Source organism: Hyaena hyaena, unplaced genomic scaffold (genome assembly GCF_003009895.1).
Source record: "Hyaena hyaena isolate Hyena2069 unplaced genomic scaffold, ASM300989v1 scaffold_50, whole genome shotgun sequence".
Classification (NCBI taxonomy): Eukaryota; Metazoa; Chordata; class Mammalia; order Carnivora; family Hyaenidae; genus Hyaena; species Hyaena hyaena.
In genome coordinates this window covers 1,531,409-1,550,027 of record NW_024080682.1, presented here as the reverse complement: position 1 = coordinate 1,550,027, position 18,619 = coordinate 1,531,409, and the positions used below count along the sequence as shown (strand labels likewise).

The 18,619-nt window shown below is 47.5% G+C and overlaps 1 protein-coding gene and 1 long non-coding RNA gene across 3 annotated transcripts; one reads left to right on the top strand and one right to left on the bottom strand.

The window, feature by feature from the left end:
• Positions 1–9,251: 9,251 nt before the first annotated feature.
• CCT8L2 (chaperonin containing TCP1 subunit 8 like 2) lies at positions 9,252–10,922 on the bottom strand. Its single transcript, XM_039230697.1, has one exon. The coding sequence runs from the start codon at positions 10,920–10,922 to the stop codon at positions 9,318–9,320; it is 1,605 nt and encodes a 534-aa protein (XP_039086628.1). The 3' UTR covers positions 9,252–9,317.
• Positions 10,920–18,286, top strand: LOC120230894. 2 transcript variants are annotated; one of them, XR_005528205.1, is made up of 5 exons: positions 10,920–11,707; positions 13,153–13,250; positions 15,143–15,394; positions 15,747–15,892; positions 18,174–18,286. It is a non-coding gene; the product is annotated as an uncharacterized LOC120230894 (long non-coding RNA). The 2 variants fall into 2 exon arrangements; XR_005528206.1 differs by lacking the exon at positions 15,143–15,394 and having other exon boundaries at positions 10,922–11,707.
• Positions 18,287–18,619: the final 333 nt, after the last annotated feature.

Below are 18,619 nucleotides of genomic sequence, written 5' to 3'. Positions count from 1 at the left end.
GAGATGAATGGGTAATTTTTACACTTCCATACTAGCCAAGATTGCCTGATTTAGATTCCTTGCCTGTTGACCAAGCTGAAATGTTGTTTCTGGGTAGTTCTTCTGGGTTTTTTTTAAAGGCTGTATTTTTAAGTAATCTCTATACCCAACGGTTCAGTTGGAACTCACAACCCCATGATCAAGGGTCACATGCGCCAGGACTGAGCCAGCCAGGCGCCCCTGGTAACTCTTAATACTGGGTTGGTGCTTAACACATGTTCATATTGCAATAGGAAATCCAATTGTACCCCCACTGTGCCTTGAAACATAAATAATTTACTTCCAGAACTCTCACAGTCCACTTTGCAGAGCGAGAGAAATGTTTAACTAACAGCACTTCCAGAAATCCATTATTGGGGTGAGTCTAAAATATGAGTTTGTGAGGGTTCCGTAGACAAAAGAAGAGGGGAAACTTCGTGAAAGTAAAAAGCTGAAGAGGTCTGTGAAAAGATCACACTCTTTCAGACTGAAAAGAAGAAAAATGAAAGAAGAGAAACTTAATTTATGAAAAGGAAACACAGATTTGGGGCACAAAATAGGTAACGGTCTTCGTGAACCGGCCAGGAAAAATGAACGCGTCCAACATGCAAAAGAAGGAGGCAGAACAGACCTTCCAAGGACCCACAGACGTGCCGAGGGGCTCAAGATGGCGGCCGGCCACTTCCGGTGTTTCTTTCCGTTCTGCGGGACGGCGCATGCGCGAGACTGATGGCGGCCTGTGGCGGCGGACGGCTCGGCCGTCGAGGAGGCCGTCGAGAGAACTCGGGGCTGCGGAGGCTAAGGGCTGCCGGGGGACGGGTGAGAGCTTGGCGTGACTCTACGCAAACTCCTACACAAGCAGCCTCACCCCGGCCACGCGGGCTTCCGTGGCCTGTCCGTGGAACCGTAGGGGTGGCCCGGGGCCACAGTCACCTGGGACCCTGGGATGCGTTTGAGGAAATGCGGAAAGGCTTGTGGGGGAAGCTGCAGGAGAAGTTTGCCCCAGGTGTCCCCACCCAAGCTCCGAGTCCTGCCCTGATTTTCTCCTCAAGTAGAGGAGGAAGAAGAGGAAGAAGAATACATGGAGTAAAAAGCAAAGAAGATTAATCACTCGCTGTAATGGGAACCAAGAGACGTTGTTGGAGAAGTAGAAACCACCTGCATAGAAATAAAGTGGGTGAGGAGTACATGAAATCCACCAATGAAGAAACAACATACAGAAAATAAAGGTGGCAAAAAACAATTATACCAAATGAGTTTGTAATATAATAGAAAATGAAGTAAGTTGTAATACAAAGGAAAAGAGAAATCTTTTCTTATTCTATTTATTACATTAATATTTCCATATTTTAAATCTTTAACGACCTTCTCATTCTCTACTACATACAGTCCGTCACATCATAGGGTGAAATAAAAAAAATTATGTGAAAATAGAAAAGCTTGTGAGGAGAGCTTAAGCACACCAATCTCCGTGGATGGTACCTTTATGCTGTGATGCTAGACATCTGAATCAAGACTTTAAATTTCCGTGAAGAACTCATACGACTCAATAACACCTCGAAAAATTGTATTAAAAAACGAGCAGGTCCGCATAGACATTTTTCCAAAGAAGATGTTCAAATGGCCGATAAGTACATAGAAAGGTCTGCAGAATTGCTAATCATCAGGGGAATGCGAATCAAAACCACAATGAGATGTCACCTCCCAGCTGTTAGAATGGCTGTGGTCAAAAAGAGGGTAACAAGTGCTGGCTAGGCTGTGGAGAAAAGGGAACCCTTGTGCATTGTCGGTAGGCATGCGAACTGGGGCAGCCACTCTGAAATCAGTATGAAGAGTCTTCAAAAAATTAAACATGGAGCGACTATGTGATCCAGCAATTCCACTTCTGGGTCTACACCAGATGGAAACAAAATCACTATCTCAAAAAGATACCTACACCCCCATGTTCATTGCAGCGTTATTTACAGTAACTGAGATATGCAAACAACCTAAGTCCATAGAAGCATGAACGGATAAGGAATATGTAATATGTATAGTGTTAAACGTTAATATAAATATATAGAATGGGATATTTTTCAGCCATAAAAAAGGAGATTCTACCATTTGCAGCAACTTTGATGTACCTTGAGAGCAATATACTAAGTGAAATAAGTCAGACAGAAAGATAAATACTGTATGATCTCGCTTATATGTGGATTCTAAAAACAAAAACAGGGGTGCCTGGGTGGCTCAGTCGGTTAAGCATCTGACTCTTGCTTTCAGCTCAGGTCATGATCTCACGGTTTGTGGGATCAAGGCTTGTGTTGGGCTCCACGCTGACAGCACTGAGCCAGCTTGGGATACTCTCTCCCTCTCTCTCTCTGCCCCTCCCCCACTTGCAGACATGCTTGCATGTGCCCTCTCTCTCAAAATAAATAAACAAAAAATAAAAACAAAACAAACATGAACTAATAGAGAACAGATTGGTGGTTGTCAGAGTCAGGTGATGGAAGGCTGGGTGATGTGGGTTAAAAGTTACAAACTTCCAGTTATAAATAACTCCTGGGGATGTAATGTACAGCGTGTCCAGTTAGTAATACTGTATCATGTTTTTGAAAGTTGCTGGGAGAGTTCTCGTCATAAGAGAAAAAATTATAAGTGTGAGATGATGCATGTCAACTAAACTTATTGTGGTAAACATTTCTATCATACATAGAGAGATAGATACAGATTTGTAGTACTGTGTTGTATACCTAAAATGAATGCAATGTTATATGTCAAGTATATCTGCATTAAAAAAAAAAAAACTTTAAATTTCAATAACATCTGGGTATATTTTGAAATGTTTTCTATTTGGTTTCAGGGATTAAGGCACGTGCAGATTCTTCTCAAATTAAAATTTAACGTAAAAAACGTCACAAGCTCAGCCAGTTGAGTATCTAACTCTTGATCTCAGCTCAGGTCTTAATCTTAGGGTTATGAGTTCAAGCCCTGCATTGGGCTCCACACTGGGCATGAAGCCTACTTAAAAAAAATCACAAGCAATTTTGGAAACTATTTTTCTCATGAAATAATATTGCAATAGATTATTATACCTTCTATAAACAAATCCATTAATAAAGTTGAAATAGTTTTTTTAGTCAAAACGAATGCAGGAATGAAAGGTGAAACTTGGAATCTTTTTCATCTACGCAGGGAAGACTGAGATTGGCCAGACAGATCTCATCTCTTCTGGAAGGGAAAACTTGTCCAGAGCTTAGTTGCTTCCCAAGAGGGTAACTTCCAGTAAACAGACAGACTGGGGGCCTCGGAAATGTTGAGGTTCTGAAGTCTGAGCACGGAAGTCAGAATACACAAGTGTTAAGATATTTTTAAAAATTAATGATGATCTGGATATGAAAACATTTTTCATTGTGAGTTCAGTAAAGTATAGAAAGACTATTTTCCCTGAACTCACTGGGATCTACCCAGTGAGTTTATTTTATTTCCTTTATTTCTTTTTTTTAAATGTTTATTTATTTTGAGAGAAAGAGAGAGCGCATGAGCAAGCCAGGGAGGACGATAGAGAGAGAGAGAGAGAGAGAGAGAGAGAGAGAATCCTAAGCAGGCTCCACACTCAGCATGGAGTCTGAGTTGGGGCTCCATCTTACAACCACGAGATCATGACCTGAGCCAATATCAAGAATCGGACACCCACCAACTGAGCCACCCAGGCACCCCGGGGTCACTTTTCCTTTGTGATGCCCTCAGTGAGTTCGAAGAAAACTTCCAGATAGCCATTTAAAAAAAAATTTTATATAATGAATAAAACTGCGTCTTGAATTTGTGCTGCATTAGAGAAAGATTACCACTGTTTTGCTAACCAGCATCTAGTCTCTGTTCCTTAGCTCAGCGATAACCACATCGCGCTCCCTTGGGGATGCGAGCAGAACAGTGCATGCCTCCTGCAGTCTACGTGTGTACACAGTTTGAATTTTCAAGCCCTGAACTCAACGTCTTTCTGTAATTAAATGACCTCTATGCTTCCTTTCTATCTAATGGCAGAATAATTAATCTACTTAGTTCCAGGTAAATTTAGTCCCTTAGCAGCTCTTCTTGGCCAATCCAGACCTCAACCAAGTCAGCCCTTGATCTCCTCCTTCTTGGGGTACAGGGAAACCTGACTGCTCTCAGATTCCTCCCCCCTTCCTTTCGGCCGCCACACCCTACGGCCATTTCTGCTCCATCCCCTCAGCACAAGGAGCTCCTCTGGGTTCCTGCCTGGAAGCAGAGAATTTCCTCTGTTCTCAGACCCCCAAACTGGCCTGTCCATCATCTCAATCCTTAGAACCCACTGGGCGGGGCACCTGAGGGGCTCTGTAGGTTGAGTCATGATCTCACGGTTTGTGGGATCGAGCCCTGCGTCGGGCTCTGCACTGACAGCACGGAGCCTGCTTGGGATTCTGTCTCTCAAAATAAATAAATAAACTTAAAAAAAAGAAGAAGAAGAACCCACGGGTAGGTGAGCCCCTCAGGCATCTTGTAGGTATTTCCCTCATTCCCACCAAGCCTCTTCTCCCTCCTCAGTTAGGGAGGGATCTTTAGTTGGGAGGGGGGACAGTTGATGTTGTGGGAGAAAAGTGTGCTCAGCCACTTCTGGGACCACAGAGATTCTGAGATCTGTGCCTACAGCAGGTTTTGACATTTTAGCGATACAGGGACACCTTTCCCAGGAGTAGTTACCTTAATGAGGTAATAACTGCTATTGAGGGGAAGTTTTCTTTTTATTTTTTTTAGTCTTTTTTTTTTTTAATGTTTTTTTTTTTTTTTTTTTTTTTTTTTGTTTTTTTTTTTTTTTATTTTTTTTTTTTTTTTTTTTTTGAGAGAGAGACAGAGAGACAGAGGGTAAATAGAGGGAGACACAGAATCTGAAGCAGGTTCCAGGCTCCGAGCTGTCAGCACAGAGCCCGATGCAGGCCTTGAACTCAAGAACTGTGAGGTCATGACCTGAGCCAATGGAGCCCCCCCGGGCACCCCGATGGGGGGAGTTTTCAGTGCATCTCAGCAGGAAGTATCCCAGCAGCAAACAGGCACCAATGCCCCTCACAGCCCTCCTGTTCACAGCGAGGCATCAACAGCAGTCCCTGTTCCTGAAGGGCTCGAGCAGAGACAGGAGTGGCCTGGGGTGGGGACATGTGCGATTTACATCCGTCCAGCAGGCAGCATCTCAGCAGATCTTAAAACTAGTTTTGCTTATTTCCAAATGAAATTGTTGGGTCCCTGAGCCTTCATATCCTCTTTTCTTCCCATTCAGATGTCCCAGTTTGGGGTCTCTTTTTCTCTTTACTCTTAGCTTTCTCTCTCCCTCCCGGCCTCTGCACTGACGGGACCCCAAACTTGCAGGCCTCGAAAGTAGGGCTCCTGTCATCAGGGGCTCTCTTCAGGTCAGATTCTGGGGAAGAGGTTCACACAAAGGATTGAAACCAACTACTGACAATGCTTTCCTGTGGTTTTGATCTTCTTTTCCCAGATTGGAATCAATGACTTCCCCTCCCCTCACCTCTGGGCCTCCAGTATCGCTGCGCGCCCGTCTTGGGTCTTGCTCTCTGGAGCCCAAATGGATGGAACGCTTCCCACGGCTCAGCCCCGGCCTCCGGCCCCCGAGCCAGGCCCTCACCTCTCTCATCCCCCAGGACTCAGACGTCTCCTTTTCCTTCCCTATTTTCTCCGGATCTTGTTTCTTTGCTCTCTGTTCACCAGATCATCTCAGAGGCCCATTAAATAGCGTTGCTAAACCGGAAGGGACTGGGGAATGAGGAGCAGTCGAGTCCACCAGCAGCAAGTTCCATAACGTGCTGTAGGAATTGTAGGGAAATTCAGCTGCTCCTGGGAGAGAAATACGTAGCCGAGTCTGGACCTTTGGAGAACTTGAGACCTTTCATCCTGTAACCTTGCGAGCAGGATCTGGATCCCGTAAAACGGAGGTCAAGCGCTGGTGAACTTCTCCATAGTCAGCAGGAGAAAAGAAGCAACTTGCTGTGAGTCATATATTTTAACGCTTAAACAGAACGCTTCATGGTATTAAGAGGTTACGCTAAGCATAGTCAAGCCAGAGCTAATTGCGGTTATTGCCTAAATCAGTGCTTCCCAGACTTTAATATGTACCCCATCACCTGGGGATCACGTGAACGTGCGGCTTCTGTCCTAGAAGGTCTGGGGACTGGGGGCTAGGGCTGCGGTTCTACATTGGTGAATTGGTGACACGCTTCTGAGCGGTGATGTCATCGCTGGTTCAGGCAGCACACTTCGGGTCGCAGAGCTTAGAAGGCAGCCTGGAGAGAAGGGGACGTCCTCAACTGAAACTAAAAGAGACTCTGTCCCCAAGCACTTCAACCTTATAGTGAACTCCTCATGCGAGACCTCTTCCCGAGCCCAGTCTGCTAGCTGTCCACGCTGGTCACCTTCACTGTCACACGACATGCCCGTCCCTTCCGGGGCTGCTAATGCTTCTTCAAGTACAAGAAGGGGAAAGCTACTCAGGCTCACTCAAGGAGATTGATCTGAGGTATATGTGGCGGTTCACAGAATTGAAGGGCCGACCAACCAGTCTTGGGCTAGATGGGAACAGATACATGCGATTCAAAGGCCTCGGGTCACAAGCCCCAAGACCTCCCCGGCACATTCTAGAAGATGCCTGAATTCTCTTTCTCAACTTTCAAGTCTGGAGCAGGTGTTTTTACCTTCAAAGTTCTCAGCATATCCCAGTTGGATTTGTGTGCCGAACCTTTCCTTGCCCCTTGTAAGGCTGTCCTTGATCATTTTTTTAAAGTTTTTTTTTTTTTGGTTTGTTTTTTTACTGGGGTGCCGAGTGGCTCAGTCGGTGAAGCATCCATCTTTGGCTCAGGTCCTGATCTTGCGGTTCGTGAGTTCATGCCCCACATCAGGCTCTCTGCTGTCAACACGGAGCCCGTTTCAGATCCTCTGTGTCCCTCTCTCTCTGCCCCTCCCCTGCTCGCGTGCTCTCTCTATACCAAAAATAAACATCTGTTAAAACATTAACTTTTTATTTTGAAAGAGAGAGAGAGAGAGAGAGCGAGTGAGGGCCAGAGAAGGAGAGGGAGAGTCCCAAGCGGGCTGTCTGCACTGTCAGTGTGGAGCCTGATGGAGGGCTCCAACTCACAGGCCATGGGATCAAGACCTGAGCCAAAGTTAGGACACTCTACTGACTGAGCCACTCAGGTGCCCTGTGCTTGATAAGTTTTAAGTTGCATATGCATATATATAATTGTGTGTGTGTGTGTGTGTGTGTGTGTGTGTGTATCTGTCCAGGGGCAAAGGAGATGGTAATGTTGCAATATGATTTCTCCCCACATCTTGTATCAAATTTGGGACTTTTATTTTTATTTATTTATAAAATTTTTTTTGGTCATTTATTTATTTTTGAGGCAGAGAGAGACAGAGCATGAGCAGAGGATGGGCAGCGAGAGAGGGAGACACAAAGTCTGAAACAGGCTCCAGGCTCCGAGCTGTCAGCACAGAGCCCGACGCGGGGCTCCAACCCACGAACTTCGAGATCATGACCTGAGCTGAAGTCGGTCGCTTAACCGACTGAGCCATCTAGGCGCCCCTCAAACTTGGGACTTTTAAAATACATGGTCTTACATTGTTTGGAATACACAGGTATTGGATATATAACTAAAATGTTCTCTGTGAACAGGAGACTTTTTTAATAAAATGAGACTTTTTGTCTAATTTTAAGAACACATTGTAGGGGCACCTGGGTAGCTCAATCGATTAAGCATCCAACTTCGGCGCAGGTCATGATCTCACAGTTCGTGGGTTCGAGCCCCACGTTGTGCTCTGGCCGGACAGCTCTGAGCCTAGAGCCTGGTTCAGATTCTGTGTCTCCCTCTCTCTCTCTCGGCCCCTCCCCTGCTCATGCTTGCACACACACTCTCTCTCTCTCAAAAATAAACGTTGAAAAAAATTTTCATTGTAAATTTTCAAAAGGCCTTTTGAGACATACTTTGTAGTCATAGGGATTCCATCTCTGAAAACATCACAAGCGAGGGATGTATGATTGGGACGATAAAACAACAAATAAGAGAATAGATATTCCTCTTCTATTTACTGTGTAACTTTGGCCGATGACTTTTTTCTGAAGCTCAATTAGGTCTCCTGCAACTGAGAGATAATCAAGCTCTTTTCTTGTAAATTTGTTTTGACAATGAAATAAAATGTATATAAAGTGTGTTCCAACTGCTTTAACAAATTAGCTATTTCTATAATCCCTGTTACTATCACCTAGATTCTGTCCCTAGGTTCTACTGGTCTCCCAGAGGCAGGATAACTTGGATGTTAAAGTAGCAAAGGCTTTGGGTCATGCGTCTTGCTCTGTTCCCAACTCTGCTCAAACTCCCCCTTCAATGCCCAGGGGTGTGGCACCCCCACCACAGCCCTCCTGGGAACATGCTAGTGCCCGGCGCTCCTGCGTTCCCCTCACCCCTGCAGCTTAGTGGAGTTCTAAGGTGCGTGTTCTTTTGCTATCTATGCCAAGAATTTATTTTCTTTTCTTTCAGCCTGCCAATTCATTTTCCGTTCCCCTCCCCTCCCCCCCTCTTTGCCTTACACCACCACCCCCTTCTCTTCCCACATAATCACAACAGGAGTGTGCAGCCGCCCCTGTGGGCTGGAACTGATGTGTAGATGGCTAACGTGACATCTAGCTAGAAATTTGACATCTATGAGGATATTGTGTGGGGATAACTGAAGCAGTTGGGAAGAGATTCCTGCACTTTTTTTCCCGCATCCCCACAGCCAAGGTACTCCATTAAAAATGTCTTAATAGATGGGGCGCCTGGGTGGCTCAGTTGATTAAGCGTCCGACTTCGGCTCAGGATATGATCTCATGGTTCGTGGGTTTGAGCCCCACATCCGGCTCTGAGCTGACAGCTAGCTCAGAGCCTGGAGCCGCTTCACATTCTGTCTCTCTCTCTCTCTCTCTCTCTCTGACCCTCCCCTGCTCATGCTGTCTCTCTCTCTCTCTCTCAAATAAATAAAACATTTTTAAAAACTGTCTTAATAGAATCAAACCTGGTTCTTATTGGAGGAAAGGAACAGAATATGATGGAGAGAAACAGGAAATGAAAAAAGCCAAGAATCCGAAAGGAAATAAATCAATGAAAAGGATTTTTATCTTACGGTCCTTTATGTTGTTTTCACTAAAGACACTGACTCTACGAGTGCCAAACAGAGGGAATAAAGCACGGCAAACATTCATTTTGGGGGTGACTGTGCCTTCCTTGGCAATCCCCGTTTTATTGAGGATGTCACTACTTAATTCAGGTTCCAGGGAACTTATTTTTCACAGGAGATGGGCATTCCTGGGCCGCCTTACGCGCAGGATTCAAGTCCTGTGGATTTGGGGCACTTTTCTTGGCCACTACAATCTCGTCCACGTTCACGAGCTCCAGGGTCACATCAGCTACGGCCCGAAGTGCCTGCGCTTTGCCTATCAGGGTGTCCCATACGTCTTCCTGGGCCACGTTTATGATCCCTTCGAGGCCCACTCCTACCAGGAAGTTCCCAGCCTGGTGAGCTGCATTCATCTGTGCCATCACGTCGGAGACAGCTAGGCCCGCGTTCTCCGCCAGGGCTTCGGGAAGAGACCGAAGGGCGCTTGCAAATGCCTGGAAGGCGGGGCCGTTGGGCGCTTCCAACGTGCTTCCCTTCTCTGCGAGCATTTTCGCCAGAGCCATCTCGGTGGCCCCGGCTCCCGGAAGCAGCCTGGGGTCCTGGCACAGCTGGCAGTAGGCGTCAAAGCCGCGGCAGGCGGCCTGCTCGGCGCTCCGGAGCCCCTCGGCTGTGGCCCCCCTGAGGACCAAGGTGACGGCAGGGGTCCCTGGATGCTCGCATTCAAACACCACGGCCGAAGCTTCCCCCAGCTGCTGCTGGTACACCCGCCGGCACCTTCCCGGCTTCAGCGGAGGCCGCAGGTGCGGCGTCAGGGGCGTGTCCAGCACGTCACTCAAGTGCACCAGGTCCCTCCGCGAGCCGGCTCGGACCACCATGATGCTGCGCTGGTCCGCCTGGGCCAGGGCCGTGTCGTCCACGTCCCCCCACACCACCGCCACGTCAATGCCCGCGCCGGCCAGCTGCGCCACCTGCGTCTCCACCAGCCGCTCGCTCCCCTTCCCGAACGCGGCGAGGTCGGCGGCACTGGCGAGCCGGGCGGTGGCGGGCGCCCTGGGGCTGGCGGGGCCAAAGTCGCAGGCGAACAGGGCCACGCTGGCGCCTCGGGGCGCCGCGGCCACGCGGCCGCAGGGCTCGGCGCGCACGGCCAGCCCCGGCAGCAGGCAGGACGCGTGCAGCGCGCCCCCCGGCAGGGCGCACACGGCCACGCGCTCGCGGCGGAAGCCGCCGTCCGGCGCCCGCGCGGCCCAGCACGCGCGGGCCACCAGCGGCGCGAGGCCGTCGGCGTGGGTGCCCACCGCCGAGCGCAGCGCCCGCGCCGGGTCCTCCAGGGCCCCGAGCGAGCGGGTGGCCAGCGCGGGCAGCAGCGCCAGCGCGTGCGCGGCGGCCGCGGCGAAGGCCCGGCGCAGCTGCGAGCGCGCGAGGCCGGCGCGCAGCAGGTGCTCGGCGCGCAGCAGCAGCGCGGCCGCCAGCAGCACCACGAGGCCCGCGCCGGCGCCGCCGCCCTCCGCCTGCGCCTGCGCCGCGTCGCGCAGCAGCCGCGCGGCCGGGTGCTCCAGCTGCAGGCCGCGCAGGATGGCGGCCGCGCGGCCCGTCAGCGCCGCGCCGCCGCGGGCGCCGACCAGCAGCTTCCGGCGGCCGTGCGGCCCGTAGCAAGGCCGCAGCAGCCGGGCCAGCGCCTGCGCCGCGGGCAGGCTGCGGAGCAGCGGGCTCCCGGCGCGCCGCCTGCGCGCGGGCTCGGCCCTGCTGCACATCGCGCGGGGGCCCGCCAAGCCGGTCCCGGGACACCTGTCCGGGGCCCGGAGGGGGCCGGAGCCGAGTGCCCCTCAGCCGGGGGGCGGGAGGCAGGCGCGCCGCGCGGGGCTGCGGGGAGCTCAGCGCCCACGGCGGCTCCCCCGGGTCGGTCTGGCAGGACCTGCGGCCTCCGGGGCTCGGGAGCCGAAGCGGGTTGTACGTTGATGAGGTCACAGAGCGGCACGCGGAGCGGGGTGGGGGCAGAGGGTGAGGTCACAGAAGGATGCTTACAGCTGGGGAGCCCCCCCCCGGGGGGGGGCAGGCCGGAGGCGGACCGGGTCACCTGGCACAGGACGGCCGCCCGGACGCGCCAGGCCCCGCGGCTTCATTGGAACTTTGGAGGCGGCGGAGGGGAAATCGGGGGAAAACACGCACCCGCTTCGACCTCCAGACGGAGCCGGGGCTCGCGTGACGTTCTGTTCGCCGCAGGCTTCGAGAGCGAGACCGTGTGCGGCTTCGTCTCACTTCCTTGCCGCTGCTTGGCTTTCCCTGTCCGCCTGCCTTTGCCTCCTTACCCACCTTACCCGTTCGTGCCGTCCACCTGGGGCCCATCGGGCTGTTGGGTGTTCAGGCTGCAGGTGTGATGCTGCTCCTTCCGGTGATGATGACGCCACTGAGCTGGTCCAGGCAGGTGGAGACCAGGGAGGGAAGACGCTGACAACCTGCGAACTATAGAAGCGTCTGCAGCTGAGGGAAAGGGGCCAGGCTCCCCGCGGTGCGGAAGGGCGAGCCCCGCGGGGCTGACGTAAGCCCCCTAAGCCTTACCCTCAGCCTTTTGAATGGCACTTCCTCCCTCCTTTCTCTTGCGCCCTCACTCCCTCCTTTCCTCACGTGGGCCCTCGTGGGGTTACGCTTGCACCCTTTTCGGTTTAATAAATCTTCATTGAGGGGCACCTGGGTGGCCCAGTCGGTTAAGCGTCCGACTCTTTCTTAAAGATATTTTTTAACGTTTATTTTTTAGAGATACAGAGTGTGAACAGGTGAGCGGCAGAGAGAGGGACACACAGAATCTGAAGCAGCTCCAGGCTCTGAGCTGTCAGCACAGAGCCCGACGCGGGGCTCGAACTCACGAACCACAAGGTCCATGACCTGCGGCAAACGCTCAACCGACTGAACCACCCAGGTGCCCCCAACGTCCGACCTTTGATGTTGGCTCGGGTCATGATCCCAGGGTTGTGGGCTCGAGCCCTGCATTGGGCTCTGTGCTGAGCGGGGAGCCTGCTTGTTATTCTCTCTCTCTCTCTCTCTCTCTCTCTGCCCCTCCACCTTTCTGTCTCTTATTTCTGTCACTCAGAATAAATAAATAAACATCAAAAAATAAATGTTTATTGAACACCCACTATGTTCAACGGAATGAAGAATACTAGGGATAGAACATCAACACCAAGGGAGGGGAAGAGGTTTGCACCAAATGAATACAACTTCCATAGGGATCAGGCAGAACAGGGGCTGGAAGTGATGAAGATAATTAGGGGAAAGACAGAGTAATTCCCTTCACTTTCGCTTGGAAAAACCTTTTAAAATTTATTTAATAGCAGCTGTCCCCGTGGGGAGGAAAAACAGAACTCTGAGGCTGATACCAGTTAGGGTCATGATTGTATGGTGGGCATTGTTTTAATATTGCCACAGACAAGATGATGGGGAGAAAGAAAAGGAAAAAAATGTCAGTGAAAGTGAAATGTAATTAAGGCAAAGATGGAGATAATTTTGGAGAAAAAAAACCCCTTTTCTTTGAAAAACAACTTGATTGCTTTTGTAAAAATAAAAGCTATTCATTATAAAAGTTAAACAAAAAATACAAGGAAATTGTCAATTCCAGCCCAGAGATAATCATTGCTTTTATTTTATTTTATTTTTTTATTTTATTTTGGAGAAAAAGTGTGAGCTGAGGAGAGGGGCAGAGAGAGAGAGAGAGAGAGAGAGAGAGAGAGAGAGAGAATCTTATGCAGGCTCCATGCAGAGCCTGGCTCGGGACTCTATCCCACGACCCTGGGATCATGACCTGAGCCAACATCAAGAGTTGGACGCTTAACTGCCTGAGGCACCCCACCCCCACTGTTTGAATTTTGATGAACATTATTACTTTGGACATGTATTCATACGTAGATTGTTGTGGATTTATAGTTTTCCATAAGTGGATTGTATGATACATATTATTCTATTATTCTGTAATCATTTCCCCCTCAACAGTATCTTGGTTGGTAGAAATGTTCCTGAGGAGATGTTGTCTGAAGACTATGGACCAATATTTTGACCTCTCTTGATTTTGGAGGCTCTATTAGAAACAGGTATGAACCGCCTCACCCAGGCTTCCGAAAGCCAAGAACGCTAAGAGTGTCACATAACAAATGTTGCCTAGAGGGGCAATGATGGCCAGCCTGTTTCTTTATAGAAATGTAAAATGTAGCCATCAACATAAAGTGTAGCAAGGTATGCATGTTTACATTGTTTATAAAGATACAGTTTCTTTTTAAAAAGTGAACACTCCTGGTATATGTGGGGAGGGGGGAATGAACGCTCTTCTAAAGGATCATTTTAGCTCTTTTTTCTGACATTTAACGTATCTTTTCCCATTTATTTCACTTAAAAATTTTTTTAAATGTTTTTATTTTTGAGAGAGAGAGATAAAGACAGCATGAGCATGGAAGGGTCATAGAGAGAGGGAGACACAGAATCTGATGACAGACTCCAGGCTCTGAGCTGGCTGTCAGCACAGAGCCTGACGCAGGGCTCGTACCCAAAAACCGTGAGATCATGACCTGAGCCGAAGTCGGACACTATAACCAACTGAGCCACCCAGGCGCCCCCCTATTTATTTCACTTATTCCACAACTGTTTATTGAGCTGCTGCTAAATCATAGAGATCAAAGATGAGGAAGACAGACAATTCCAGCCATCTGCACCGGGCACAGGGCGGGATACATTCCAGGCCACGAGAGCCGTGATGGGGAAAGCACAAGTGTCGTAGAAGTAGCCACGGGGACAGTCATTGTTATGGGGGGAAGTGAAGTCTGAAGAAGTAGGAATTGGCCACATGAAAAAGGAAGGGGGTTCAAACAGCCTAATGAAGTTTGTCATCTGTCAGTCTGTCAGAGGTGGCTCTGAGGGCTGGAGCACACAGGAGGAAGAGGGAGGAGGGGGGAGGGGATGGCTGGAGGGTGGCAGGCTTAGGGGGCCATACCAAGGAATTTATATTTAGTCTTCATCCTGAAGGGTGATGGGTGGGACTCTTCAGTTCCATTTCCATTAGAAAGGTATATAATTTTATGTTGTGATCATCTGTTTCACCTCACAGCACAGGGGAAAGTGAGGCTCTTGTCATTGTCTTTGACCTTTATTTATTTTTCTTAAAAAAATGTTTATTTTTTTAACATTTTTTAACATGACGGGGAGGGGCAGAGAGAGAGGGATAGAGAGAGAGAATCCCAAGCAGGCTCTGAGCTGTCAGTGCACCAACTATGAGATTGTGACTTGAGCTGAAGTCAAACGTTCGATGCCTAACTCACTGAGACACCCAGGCACCGCCATTGTCTTTGGCCTTTAAAAACAGGCCCCAAACAATACATTTTGGGCTGATTTTTTTACTTACCTTTATATGGATCAAACTAACCATGGAACTACTAAATCATAATTTTACGTTTTACTATGTAGACATTGTCATTGTTAAATTCACTTTGATTTTATTTATCCTACAGATAGATTTATTGGATGTAAAATAAATGTGAATATTTTGTGCCAAGAAGTTTGCATGCCATTAACCTATTACGTAAACTTTTTCCTTTTGTTTAAATGTTTATTTTTGAGGCGGGGGGAGATAGCATGAACAGGGGAGAGGCAGAGAGAGAGGGAGACAGAGGATCCAAAGCAGACTCCACGCTAACAGCAGACAACCTGATGTAGGGCTTAAACCCATGAACTTGGAGATCGTGATCTGGGCCGAAGTCGGATACTTATCAGACTGAGTCACCCAGGCATCCCTTTAATAAACCTTTCTAACCATATATATATTTATCTGCTAAATGGGTAGATGCCAATATAGGCTGCTTGGTAGTTCAATTGGGTTGAAAATTAACCCTTCTCCCCAACATTCACATCCTTCCCTAAACCTCAGAATGTGACCTTATCTGGAAATAAGATTGTTGCAGATACAGTTAATTTACGGGAGGTCATACTGTTGTAGCGCGGACTCTTACTCCAACATGACTGGTGTCCTTACGTGAAGAGAAGAGACACACACACAGAGAACATCATGTGAGGGCACGGAGGTGAGAGGGAAGATGGCCATTGGAGTCATGTACCTACAGCCAAGGTCCCCAAGGATTATGGGTAACCACTGGGAGCTGAGAGGCAGGGAATGCGTTCTTCCTTGAAGCCCACCACAGGGAACCAGCCCTGTCAACACATCGATTTGGGACTTCTAGCTGCCAGGGCTGTAAGAAAATAAATTCCTGTTATTTTCAGCATTTGTTATGGCAACGTTAGGAAATTAACGCAAACTATAAATGTAATCTTGTATTATGAGTAAAGGAGAGGAAACTAAAGAGTGTGTGTGTGTGGGGGGGTGTGTGTTGGGGCTGGGGTAGGGTCTCTAGGAGCTTAAAATACTTGCCAGCAGAACGGTTTTATATCCTTCTTCTAACCAGATGTAGCTGTCTGCTGACCCCTCCGTCCCTGCCCTTCCCCCCACGCCCCAGATGCATTTCTATTAAAACTATGGTCTTGTACACAATGGATGTAAATATTTAATCTTTCTATTTGTATGTTTTCCCATGTTTATTTTTCAGTTGCCTGCCTGCCCTTTTTGTGTTTATCTTGTTAAGCACTGCCAGGCTTAAAATACAGACCCCTAGAGGGCAAGATTCATATCTATATGGAATGTGCTGTAGAACGACTCATGCCTCATACTCTTATGCACAAATTATTTTTGAAGGTGAGTGTTCTGTTTAATTACTTCTCAGTTTCTTCCTTTAATTTTTCTGCCCAACAGGTACATGGTATGCATTACTGAAATAATTCATGTAAGGCAATTAGAATTTTCAAAGCTAAAAACACACTGTAGGCTAATATGAACTAAATTTAAGTAATTGGAATTAGTGACATTAACAAAATTAAAAAAAAAAATCTCTACACCCAACATGGGGCTCGAACTCACAACCCCGGGATTAAGAGTTGCATGCTTGACCCACTGAGCTAGCCATATGCCCTTGAGGTTCTTTTAAAAACCTTTTTTTTACTGAAAAAGGACAAAAAATACCAGCCTATGACTGCACATTTTTTTAATTTTTAATTTTTTAATGTTTATTTTTGAGAGAGAGAGAGAGAGAGAGAGAGAACATGAGTGGGAGAGGGGCAGAGAGAGAGGGAGACACAGAATCTGAAGCAGGCTTCTGGTTCTGAGCTGTAGCACAGAGCCTGATGTGGGGCTGGAACCTACGAACCCTGAGATCATGACCTGAGCTGAAGTCAGATGCTCAACTGACTGAGCCACCCAGGTGCCCCTGACTGCACTTTAAAAAAAAAAGTTTTTTTTTTAAAAAAATTTTTTTTAATGTTTTTATTTATTTCTAGGAGAGAGAGAGAGACAGTGTGAGCAGGGGAGGGTCAGAGAAAGAGGGAGACAGAATCTGAAGCAGCTCCAGGCTCTGAGCTGTCAGCACAGAGCCCGACGCAGGGCTCCAACCCACGAACTGTGAGATCATGACCTGAGCTGAAGTTGGCCACTTAGCCGACGGAACTACCCAGGTGCTCCCTGACTGTACCTTTTAAAAGTATAAGTTTGGGGCGCCTGGGTGGCTCCGTAGGTTAAGCGTCTGACTTTGGCTCAGGTCATGATCTCAGGGTTTTATGAGTTTGAGCCCCACGTCTGGCTCTGTGTTGGCAGCTCAGAGCCCAGAGCTTGCTTCAGATTCTGTCTCCCTCTTTCTCTGACCCTTCTCCACTCATGTTCTTTTTTTTTTTTTTTAAATTTTTAAATGTTTTATTTATTTCTAAGAGAGAGAGAGAGAGACAGCGTGAGCAGGGGAGGGTCAGAGAGAGAGGGAGATACAGACTCTGAAACAGGCTCCAGGCTCTGAGCTGGCAGTCAGCACAGAGCCCGACGCGGGGCTCGAACCGACGAACCGCGAGATCATGACCTTAACCGACTAAGCCACCCAGGTGCCCCTCTCCACTCATGTTCTGTCTCTCTGTCTCTCTCTCGAAAATAAAGAAACTAAAAAAAATTTTTTTAAAAGTTTAACAGTAAAAATATGAACACAAAGATTATAAAGTCTAGAACTGAAGTTTTCAGTGTTCCTTCTACAACTGTAAGAGTTTGTTTCCTAAAAAACCCTGAAGAGTTTAAGACTTTACGGGAAAACAAAAAGACAGAGACCATTACTTAGTAGTGAACCTATGGGAGAGCCTTATAAATATTTTACATTCACTAAAATAAGCAAAAACAGACAAACTCTAAATAAAGACCATATCCATGACATTTATAGGTCTCCAATTAGTAAGAATGGCTACTGTACTTTGAAATTTTATTTACCATCACTTGTTTGCTAGACCCTTTGAGGTTTTTACTTTGCTCCGTTTCCTGAGATGTTGCTTTTTCTTTGGTGTAGAAAACAATCGTCACCCCCCAAACCATATTCTAAATATTTAATACATATTTCTTATTATACTGCATGTGCTCTAAAAGATTCAACTGTTGTAGAAAAATGTAATATAGAAAGTGAAAGTTGCTTGTAATCCACTCCTTCAGAGATGATTGCTGCTAACGCTTTGGTGCATATCGACTGTGTTTTAGAAATGGCTACATGTGTATTTATTAAAAGTAATTTTTTTTCGGCACTTGCAGACACTCTATGTCTTTCTGATTTTATAATTTTGAGTAACTTCAGCTACATGACTCCTGGCTTTTTGCCATTGTGGTCTGAGAGCTCCAAAATTTGGATCAGGGACATGGATGGAAAAACCTTTGGAAAACTTTTATGCTAAGCAGGTATTCTTTGTATCCTTGTTCATCTTGAGTTGTATTTTATTTGCTCTGCCCATGATAACTTTGGGCCGATCAGCCTGCCATCCTTCTAAAACAGATTCACAACAGCTGAAGGAATAGAGATGTAAGGCTGGGGTTAAGAGCCTTCATCTTTTCTTTCTAGAAGCATTCCTGCACAAACCTCTACTTCTTACCTTTTCATTCATTCTACCCACTTTTCTGTTCTCAGAACCTAGTTGCTTCCTTTGAAGACTTCTCTCCAGCAGGAGTGACTTGCAATTTGCAGTGACACTTAAATCCTCCTGAGTGCTGAAGACGTATACTGAAATAAATTATACTGAAATAATATATACTTTTGTGCGTATAAAACAGTCGGAAATGACTGCTCTAATTTCCGTAATGAACGCGGGTGAGCATTTGGATCAAAAATCCAATCTTTGACAGTGTGCTTTATTGAAAGTGTAACATGCAGGGAAAAATGCAAAGGAAAGAATGAGCAGGGAAAAAAACTTTAAATATACCACTTCGTAAATTTACCATTCGGCATATACGTGTTGTGTTTCTATTTATAATAGTCAGATCTTTTAATTTATAGTTTGCCTTTACCAAGTCAGCTTCTCCCCAATCTCAAAATTCCCCTGGCTGTAAATTTAGTAAACTTGAACCAGCCAGCAA

What these genes read in the sequence shown, in the direction of transcription:
- CCT8L2 (XM_039230697.1), bottom strand. Translation starts at nt 10,922, where the DNA reads ATGTGCAGCAGGGCCGAGCCCGCGCGCAGGCGGCGCGCCGGGAGCCCG.